The sequence below is a fragment of the Cynoglossus semilaevis genome, chromosome Z, assembly GCF_000523025.1.
Source record: "Cynoglossus semilaevis isolate Cse_v1.0 chromosome Z, Cse_v1.0, whole genome shotgun sequence".
Taxonomy (NCBI): Eukaryota; Metazoa; Chordata; class Actinopteri; order Pleuronectiformes; family Cynoglossidae; genus Cynoglossus; species Cynoglossus semilaevis.
Genome location: NC_024328.1, coordinates 4,873,451 through 4,883,903, shown reverse-complemented (window position 1 = coordinate 4,883,903; position 10,453 = coordinate 4,873,451). Strand labels below are relative to the sequence as shown.

General features: G+C 38.4%; 2 protein-coding genes across 4 annotated transcripts in view; both read left to right on the top strand.

Annotated features, from left to right (window-relative positions):
* The window catches only part of rabl6b (RAB, member RAS oncogene family-like 6b), a 13,704-nt gene extending 8,141 nt beyond the window's left edge, over positions 1 to 5,563 (top strand). For 2 of the 3 annotated variants that reach the window (XM_025053135.1, XM_025053136.1), the window contains 8 exons: positions 1 to 28; positions 346 to 704; positions 804 to 957; positions 1,102 to 1,311; positions 1,528 to 1,789; positions 1,920 to 2,106; positions 2,407 to 2,462; positions 2,546 to 5,563. The exon at positions 1 to 28 is cut by the window's left edge and continues 100 nt beyond it. In XM_025053135.1, the coding sequence (XP_024908903.1) occupies positions 1 to 28; positions 346 to 704; positions 804 to 957; positions 1,102 to 1,311; positions 1,528 to 1,789; positions 1,920 to 2,106; positions 2,407 to 2,462; positions 2,546 to 2,740 (1,451 nt within the window). In that variant the 3' untranslated portion in view covers positions 2,741 to 5,563. The remainder of the gene's footprint in view (positions 29 to 345; positions 705 to 803; positions 958 to 1,101; positions 1,312 to 1,527; positions 1,790 to 1,919; positions 2,107 to 2,406; positions 2,463 to 2,545) is intronic. The other variant, XM_017043259.2, reaches the window with a different exon arrangement.
* A 161-nt stretch (positions 5,564 to 5,724) lies between these two features.
* Positions 5,725 to 10,393, top strand: imp4 (IMP U3 small nucleolar ribonucleoprotein 4). The gene is made up of 9 exons (XM_008335879.2): positions 5,725 to 5,849; positions 6,247 to 6,355; positions 7,048 to 7,131; positions 7,229 to 7,338; positions 8,911 to 9,043; positions 9,341 to 9,495; positions 9,576 to 9,670; positions 9,746 to 9,819; positions 9,960 to 10,393. Exons 1-9 carry the CDS (start codon positions 5,847 to 5,849, stop codon positions 10,070 to 10,072), a joined length of 876 nt encoding a protein of 291 aa, XP_008334101.1. The 5' UTR covers positions 5,725 to 5,846; the 3' UTR covers positions 10,073 to 10,393.
* Positions 10,394 to 10,453: the final 60 nt, after the last annotated feature.

The window sequence follows — 10,453 nt, the reverse complement described above, 5'->3', positions numbered from 1 at the left end:
AGGAGACCGAGGATCAGAACTACGACATGTAAAGTATTCCTAGAATGACTTGTGCACCTTGTGGCCTGAACAAAAATACAGCCTGTATTTTCTAACATTGATGTCAGTTGGTTAGATTCATCTGGCGCTTTGTCACTAGCTGTGATGAACATGGATTTCATGGCTGCAACTGTGTTTTTTTTTTTTTTCATATAACAGTGATTATCCATGTTCAGCATCACAAGCCGGTGATAGATTTAATGAACAATTTATTTAAATGTGGAATTACCTCAATACTGTGGACTAGGAATCTATAACTTCAGCCTTGATATATGTCATAAACTAGCTCTCATTTACATCCTACAGTTTTCTGGAGAACTTAGAGTCTCGCAGTAAGACTGGTCCAGCCAACGGCTCTTCCTCGGGTTCTCAGTCCCCCATTGTACCTCCCAGTGGAGCCTCCACAGGCAGCTCCAGCCCCAGCACTCCTCAGCCAGCGGTCTCCTCACAGATGCTCCCGCAATCACCATCTGCTTCTGCCTCCTCACCTCCACCTCCTACAGTAGCAGCATCCACAAGTGGTGCAGCGTCACCCACAGCTGAGTTAAAGCTGTCTGCTCAGTCTCCAGAACACCAGCAGTCCTCATCAGCTCCTCAGAAACGTGGCTTCATGTCCCGCTGGTTTGGTTCTTCTCCTACTCCTGAAGCTTCTGCTTCTGCAGCTGGTAATTTGCTGTATAATGCTGCTGCAAAGTTTCAAAATAATTCAGTTGGGTCTGTTATCCTTCTTAACCCACACATATATTTTGATGATTTCTTCTCAGAAGATATTCCGGCTGCTGCAGCTCCAGTGTGCCCTGCTAAAGTCCACAGTGTTGATGACTTTGTCCCAGATGAAAGACTGGACAAGAGTTTCCTGGAGGACAGCCTGCCCAAGACCAAGGTTCCTCAGCCAGCTCCACCTGTGGACAGTGACAGGTAATATGTTAATACTCGGGGAAGAAACAAAGACTCCCTGCTCATTTCATTTATTTTATTATATCCATAACCATCATCATCATTAGTGAAACTTCTGTGTGTCCGTGAACCTAAAAATGGTCCTTTGTCTCTCCTCTGTTCCAGTGACGGCGAAGAGCGAGGAAACCCCATGGTGTCTCATTTTCAGGATGAACTGGATCTTGATGACACCAAGCCTAGCCTTCCTTCATCCAAGACACTGCCACTCACCAAAGACGTCATTCTGACTAGTGATGAAGAGGAAGAGAAGCAACCTTTACCCCACACTGTCACACTGGACCAGGGCCTGGATAGTGAACCTGAAAACCTGACAACGTGAGGTTTTTATCCACTGTGTTGCAGTTACTTTGGAATCTCTAATCTTTAATTTATGCAATTCCCATGACAGCACAGTCAAAGAGCTCAAAATCAGCAGGATAACATTAGCCTCATCATGGTCTAAATGAAATTAAAATAAATGTTAAACTTTCAACATTTCCCTGGAGAACCTGGAATTTGCATGATGACCAGTCTTTCCCCCCATTTTTCCAGTCCTGTGATTCAGGTCACCAAACCAAAGGCAGTATCTAAAGCTCCAGATAATAAAGGTCAGAGTGCAGCTCAAATCTCCCTGACATTAGTTCCTGTTGCTGAGCAGCAGAACCAACACCAAGCCAAGAAAAGGGGAAACTCACCAAGAGCTGAAGACTCTGACACTGACCCAGAGGTTCCAGTCGCTCAGCAGATGCTCTCCTTCGTCATGGACGACCCTGACTTTGACTCAGAGGCATCGGACACACCTAAAATAACAAAGGTGAAGAACAGGATTAGTATTTGTACTGCTGAGTGCAGGAACTCTTGATATCATATTTATACAAAACAAAAATGATCTGTCTTGACAAAATCAGTTATTAATGGTTTTTCATCATTATTCTTTTTGACAGGATGACTTTCCTGTTAGAGACGAGCTTCTGTCTGATATTTCTGACGATGACATGAAATTAGTCAAAGTACCAGAACCTCTGAAGACCGGTGCAGTCTCCTTCAAACAAAAGAACGTCAGTGACTTGTTTGGTCTGGGAATCCAGGAGACGGTTCTAGCTGTAAATGAGAGTAGTGAAGAGCAAGAAGGTAAGACATTGAACTTTTTAAAAAGAAATATTGTTCTATCAGATGATGTTTTGTATTTCAGGGTAAGAATGTGAGATCTAGATATCTGATTGTTAATGGTGGTTTTGTTATTTTCCTCGGTGTTTAAATGTCTAATATAGAGGCATAATGCAAATATTCTAAGAGTGGTGCTAAGTGTATGATCATCCATGTGAAAACATGGAAGAGTACCTTTTAAAGCAAGTCAGTTGGAAAACCTAAAGATAGATGAAAATAACAGCTTTCAGGTTTCTGTCCACAAAATTGTGTTTGTTTTTTCAGAGAAAGAAAGCAAGCATTCCAAAGAAAAGAAGAAAAAGAAGAAAAAAAGCAAAGAAGTGAAGTCACTGCTGCTCATTTATACAGACATGGCCTTAATGTTAAAATACTAAACATCAGTTCTGTTTCTTTTTCTGTTCAGGAGGATGAAAAGAGCAAAAAGAAACACAAACACAAGAAAAAGGAGAAAGATCCCGCTGCTGCTGCAGGAGATGAGAAAGACAAGAAGAAGAAGAAATCCAGGACCAAGAAAACAGAGGTGGATGATCTAGAAGACTTTCTGGGTGGGGGCACAGGAGCCATTGAAAGAGATGATGGTGACTATGAAGAACTATAAAAGAAAACTGTTAATATGGAAAAGGAGCCACAGAACATCAAGGAGGGCCTTTAGAACTTTCTAGGACTCCTGGTTCCTGTAGCCTGTAACAGGCTACTTTGTCAACACTTGGGGAAAAAAATGAAAGACTGGTACGTTTGTGTCTCTCTCTTGGTCTGCACTACTGATTCTTCTTCCACTCCTACGGTAAGAAAAGTTGAGAAAGTCTAACATGTACTGTAAAAATTGCCCACAGTTACCCCACAGATTCATTGGTTCTTTGTACTACAAGACAGTTCATTCTTTTTTTTGTCTGATTTGATGACACTCTTCTGCAGATGAGCTGCTGTAAATACAGTGAAACTTTAGTCTGAATGTTTGTGTGGTTGATGTTATAATTGAGAGCATGCTCAAAGTAACCTGGCTGACCAAGTAAAAGCGCGTGTTTGGTGTTATTTTCTGTGTCCTGTGTGATAATGTTCCTCATCCAGATGGTTGTCTCTGAATGTTACCAATTAACTCACTAAAAAATAAATTTACATAAGGTGAAGAACGTTTTAAAGCAACAATTAAATGTGTCGGTTTAGCACTGTCACCGATCCTGTTCCACCTGCACTTGCATTCAGAAACATAATTTCTTCATTTGCCCAAAAAAAGTAGAATAACATCCACAGTGAAGGTATTACTCTTCCATGTAACATTCTTGAGATATTCCCTAATATATCGGACAAGTGAATTACTTGAAGATTACAAGAAGATTACTGAATATTATTTAACACTCCAAGTTTCTCTGCATCCTTCTCACCTGAAATGGAGCAGAGTCATTCATCAAAATATAATTTTAGAATAGTAATTTCTGTTTGTTGGCTTGAGTTTTAAAGCATTCTGATGCTTATGTTACAAACCCAGCTAATACAAATCCCGAAAGCTACGAATCCTGTCAAACGCCTTCTGCCAGCTTTCTAACTTGCTAACAGCTAACAGTTGTACTAGTAATAACCAATTACTAACAAGCAGAAAGAAACATTAAAATAATTCCTCTATAATGCTTGTAAATTTAGGCAAGGAGTGTACTCTAAGTTTATCCCCTGAAACTGTTTGACTGTTCATGTACTGTAAATGTACTAGCTGAGGGAATGTTTTTTAAAGTTCGGACTAGTTACAAGATACGTACATCTGCACTGAAATCCATACTGACCCTGTCAACATAATAATCACAACAGGAAGTAAATTCCCTTCTCTACCATTTTCTAGCTTCAATCAATTCAAACAATGATGAAAGAATACAAGAACAAGGAGATCCCTCAACTTGTCCTAAACAAATTTGCAGATGTTTACAGAGAATAAAAATGTTCATGGAAAACTGTTAGAAAATCAGAAACGATTTTGATAGTGCATCTTGGAGTTTCTTTCCCATACAGATATCAATCTGATATCATCTCTCCTCCAGCATGCCACAAATTGCCATTGCTGAAGCGATAGTAAACAATTGAGTGTCTGGGCTTAGGTATTGGATCAGACGGGCTCTAGTTGTTTTTTGATGTTTAATTCTGAAATTTTTACCCGTATCAGACCTACCAGAATCCTTTGTGTTATTGAAGACCCTTCTATTTAGACCCATACAAAGGCTTAGGGATTTTATGAATTATTATCAAAGGTGATAAAGGCCGTACGAATGAATAGCTTGTATTAATTACGTTGATCTGCTTTCGTCTGAGGTCACAATACTGATTGTTGTCATTATCCTCATCCAAAGAGGTGGATGATATTATTATTATTATTATTATTGGTATTATTATTATTATTATTATTATTATTGTCATCATCGTCAATAAGTGTTCTTAAGGAAGACTGTTTACAAGTAGATTTGAAAAAGTGGGCCTTTTATTTAATATACAGGATCTCCTCCCTGGATCTTTGTTAATTGCAGTGAATCAGTGCATTTATTTGTCCTCTTGTGTTTGTTTGATTTGACTTAACAACAGGGCACTATCCTAAATAAAGAGAATAGGATGATGTTTCTGTTAATGTTTTTCTGGAAGTGCAGCATTTTTCATAACTCCTTTGTTGTTATTTGTGGTGAAACTCTACTCCACACTCACAAACACACACCATAAAGTCTTTTTGCTTCATGTGTATTTTTGTTGATTTCTTTTTCTGTTGTCTTGTCCAAATGTGCCCATTTTATCCCATTCATGTAACAGTAGTTGATGTTCACCAAAACATTTCAAACACAGCAATCAAATGTGTGTTTATTTTTAAGATTAAAGTGAAAGCTTTCCTATTTCCTATTGTTTTTCTCTCTCTTGGTTTCTGATTTCAATATCCCAAAAATGAAACTATGCAGCATTTATCCTGAATAGTATATGTATTTGTAATTTTATTGAGGCTTAATGCTGAGAGTTTTCAGCAGGGCATGAAAAGAATATATATAAATATATATCTTCCAAAATATTACGAAAGACATTGTGGAAATGCCATTGGTGAAATGTATGAAATTATTTTTAACAGAAACATTTTAGGTCTAGTACCATTCTGTATTGACCAGTTTGTGGTGTTGTTTATCATGCTTTGACATGCAGACAAAACCATTTTAAAAGGCTGGAAGATTTTTATGCTTCATTTCACTGCATTAGTATTGGTGAGGTTTTCCCCTATAAAATTACCTTATTAAATTATTGCTTTACAAATCCTGTTCCACTTTGAAAACTGTTTTGTTTTGGAATGAAACTCATCTTGTATATTATTTTCGTGACATGTTCCATCCTTACACTGTATGTGAGTTTGCTTGCGTTTTGTTTATCCAATAAATGCAGTCAAATAAAAAAGTTATTTCCTCAAAAAGACTCTTTTCTTTACAAAGGTAGTAAGAAGAATGCGTCGTTATTTGATGTTTGGTTGTTTTCTTTAAATAAACATTTAAAGAGGCCTGCACTGCAAAAAAAAAGACAAGACCGACTCATAAATTTGCTTGATCTTTATTTTGAAAAGACCACGCCTTTTTTTTAAAGACCACGTTCCACTATAGAGTGCTCTCATTGGATAATTCCAGCCAATCATAAACATTCTTGTTGGTACGGTTCTTCCACGTGAGTACGGCTGGGAACTGAGGAGTTAGTCTGTCAACATGGTAAGTGTCTTTTTTTTTAAATACATTTTTGTCGTTTGTCGTTTTTGTTTTTTATATACGAAAACGTTTTCGTAAAGTTTTCGTCTTTAGCGTAGTGAAAGACCAATAATTAGTTTTATTGGGTGTTTCCGCATGTTTAAGTTACAGGATGCTAACTGCTTTAGCCACATTCATCTCATTGTACTGTTTTGTGTCATATTAAAGTGACCTAAATATGTGCTCTAATATTGGTAAGTATAAAATAACTATACTTCCCAGACCTATTTAAAAAAAGTTTAAAGTTTTTGAACTGCGATAGTCAGTAATGTATAAGATTAAACCAAACGAAGGGGAAATGATCGTATGATATAAAAATCAATAATTTAAAGTGTACATTGTATTACGTTGTTCTCTAAAGCTTCGTCGAGATGTTAGACTGAGAAAGGAATACCTGTACAGGAAAGGTCAGGAGTACAGACTTTGGACTATAGAGGAGAAAAAAAACAAGCTGAAGAGATCCCTGGATGGTAAGGACGATTACTGCTCAATGAATCAAACCCTTCTTTGCTGATCTATTCGTTTTGTATCGATAAAATGGAAGAATGTGTCCCCAAATCTGCACAGTTTTCCAAATAAATGTAAATTTATACATAATTAAAATCCAAATCCTCACATAATCTTAGAATTTCTTTTCCTGCCAGGTTTTGGTCTCAATGATGGTTTAATCTCATTAATAAAAGCTTTACATGACGTTTAAAAAGAAGCTCTCTCCATTAGGAATGTCAAAATCATAGATTCTCTTGGTTCAATTGTTGATTATTATGTGTTAAAGTAATTTATTTCACAACACTATGAATGCATTAAATCTGACAAACACTATAACAAAACTATAGCAACAAAGTCAAATTACCAAAAAGTATGTACAACCAAATATTTATTTTCACAGGGGACTTTTCTTTTAAATATTTAAGTAATCCATTGTGATTTGGACCAACTATTTAAGTTTACTTTAATCATTTTAATTATTTGCTCAATTAATTATAAATGACACACTAAAATTTAATTCATTACTAATTCAATGTTATGTTAGGAAAACATTAATATAATTTAATCCACCGACTGTGTTTTTACCTTTACTTTGGCAAAAACAAGTCAGGTGGTTGTTCTGCGGTGTTTTACATGTTTGCAATGACATCTCTACTCTCCACTGTTTGTGCAGAAAACAATATACTTCCCACTGAGGTTCGTACAGAAGCTCTGAAGCTGCAGCTCCTGCTGGAATTTGAGGATAACGGAGCAGATGGTCCGCACGATTGATTTACCAAAGCTAATCTTTATTACCATCCATTTTTTGTTCATGTAGTTTAGGTAGTCATCTCTCTGTGATTCACTATGTGCAGGGATCAGTACTTACATGGATGATGAGTATAAATGGGCTGGAGTAGAAGATCCTAAAATCATGGTCACGACGTCCAGGGACCCAAGCTCAAGACTGAAAATGTTTGCAAAGGTTAGTCCCCGTCAAAACAGAAAACAAAGTCCCCGTTTGTTCCAGAGTAGTATGATTTTTTTTTTTTTAAGTTTTAATTCTGCACAGCCATTCATATATAATTGCTATATGGTTGTGGTCTTTTTTTATTATTGAGGCACATTAGTAGTAATTTTTATGTTTTGCTTCTTAAAACAAATATTGTATTAAACACTTCTCCATCCATCTATCCATTCATCATCGTCCTCTTATCCGTGGCCGGGTCGCGGGGGCAACAGTCAGAGCAGGGACACCTACACTTCCCTCTCCTCAAACACTTCCTCTTCTGGGGGGACCCCAAGGCACTCCCAGGCCAGCCGAGCGACGTAGTCGCTCCAGAGTGTCCTGGGTCTTCCCCTAGGTCTCCTCCCACAGGGACAGGACCCGAGCACCTCCCGAGGGAGGCGTGCGATGTAATTGCCCAAGCCACCTCAGCTGACTCCTCTCGATGTGGAGGAGCAGCAACCCTACTTCGAGCTCCTCTCGGGTGACAGAGCTCCAGTCGGAGAAAGCTCATTTCAGTCGCTTGTATCCGGGATCTTGTTCTTATGGTCATGACCCAAAGCTAATGACCATAGGGGAGGGTAGGAACGTAAATCGAGAGCTTTGCCTTTTGGCTCAGCTCCTTCTTCACCACAACAGACCGATGCAGCACCAATCCGCCTGTCAATCTCTCGTTCCATCCTTCCATCACTCGTGAACAAGACCCCCAGATACTTAAACTCCTACCCCTGAGGCAGGATCTCTTCCCCAACCTGGAGGGTGCAAACCACCTTTTTCCAGTCAAGAACCATGGCCTCGGACTTAGAGGGGACTTAGAAAGCATTTTCCAAGTCCACAAAACACATGTGGACCGCAGTCCGCGTGACCAGCCTGTACCCGTCGGCTGCCTCAGGAGTCCTACGAACCAACGAGGCTCGGTAGGACTCCTCCTTCAGCCTGACGACATCCCTTACCTCTGGTGACACACACACACTTTTTCTGTTGAAATAAATGGTCAAATGAAAGTTCAAATGAACCAAAAAAATTAAAATAAAAAGCAGCCAATTAACCAACTATCCCACCTGTAGCATCAAAACAGTGTTCTTTCTGGTCCAAAGTCAGTGAAAAAGACCAGTGTTCTTAGCTAACAGCGACACAACACTTGCTGATCCACTTCTGTCACTATGTTGAAGAGTTATATTCAGATGTATCTGTAACACAACCTGACCACAGAAGGCAGCCGTGGATCAACTTCTAGGATAGTGATGGGTCAGCCTATGACTGGCTCCAATCAAAGGACTGGTTAATGTAGGTTTAAATTCCAGCTACAGAACTGTTGTGTACTGAGCAGGAACAAAAACTCCCTCTCTGCTGGGTCCAATAAGTGGCCTCGCTTCTGCTTCAAGGATTTGTCAAATGCAGAGGACAAATTTTGTTATGTGTAATAAAGTATGTTTGTAAAATAATTAATTAAGCCTCTTCTTCAAAAATGCATTTCCACTAAATAACCCTAATAGGATATACAGTATAGTGTTACTGATGGCATGATGTTCTGTGCACATGACGTTGCAGGAGGTGAAGCTGATGTTTCCTGGAGCTCAGCGTATGAACAGAGGAAACCATGAGATTCCTGCTCTTGTGCGAGCATGTAAAGCCAACACCGTCACAGACTTGGTCATCATCCATGAAACCAGAGGACAGCCAGGTTTTTCTGTTCACTCATACATTATTATATCTAATATATACAAAATGCATTGGTGAGGAAAATGACTTAAAGTTGAAAAAGAAAACATCTAAAACTGACAGGATAACCTGGACTTACTTTAGCATTAACATTAGGCAATACTTGCATAAAATTCTTAAATTCAACTCAATTGGAATTCTTTACTTTCTTTAGCTTTTAAAAAGTTTTTTTTTTTTACTTTTATTATTTAAACATCTACACATCACTGCACTAATGGTCAAGTCCTAGATAACTTATTTTGTTCTTGTGTTTCTGCAGACGGGCTGGTGGTGAGCCACCTACCGTTTGGACCCACAGCCTATTTCACACTTTACAATGTGGTGATGAGACATGATGTTCCTGACATCGGCACAATGTCCGAGGCCTTCCCTCACCTCATTTTCAACAACTTCACCTCACAGCTTGGCAGACGGGTATGACAACAAACCAGAACAAGTGCTGCTGTAGTCTAGAACCACTTGGTGTTTGAAAAACTGTGTTCCTGTTCACACAGGTGTCAAATATTCTCAAGTATCTGTTTCCTGTTCCAAAAGAGGACAGCAGGCGTGTGATCACGTTTTCCAACCAGGAGGACTTCATCTCCTTCAGGTGGGTATAAAAGTTAACAGCAGTGTTGGCGCTACTGACCAAAACACTTAATTACTTTTTTTTTTGTATTCACAGACATCACACATACAAGAAGACAGATCATAAAAACATGGAATTGACAGAAGTAGGACCAAGGTTTGAAATGAAATGTAAGTATTTTGATCAAGAGAAATACATTTAAAAATGGTCAGAAAATTAGCTAAAGAAATTACCCGTATACTATATTTTTTGTGTGTTTCCTGCATTTTGGGTTATACATCCAGAACTACATTTCTTTTTCTTTTTCTAGTGTACATGATCAAACTTGGGACCCTGGAAAATGAGAGCACAGCAAACATTGAGTGGAGACACCATGCCTATACTCACACATCAAAGAAAAGGAGGTTCCTTAGTGTGCAGTAGGAATCAGTAAAGAAATCAAGAACTAGACTATTTGAAGATATTGGACAATGTGTGAGAATTTTGTGCTGTATTAAGTCGTGAACTTGGTTTAAAGCATGTTTTTGAACAGTAGATGAATTTTCAGGGCATCTTATGTTTACACAATAGCTTCCACTCAAGAATCTTTATTACTTAAATAATGTTTAACATCAGTACAGGTCTAAAGCCAGTTCTTCACCAAGATCATATCCTTCTCAACTACTGTAGTGTTGGAGAATCTATTTTCCATCCTGTTGCAAATGAAATATAAACTGTTTTATAATAAAATAGTTTGTAATGATCTGTTCAGTTTATTATCTTTGGGTATGTAGTTCTGCAATGTTTATGACCAACATTTATTTT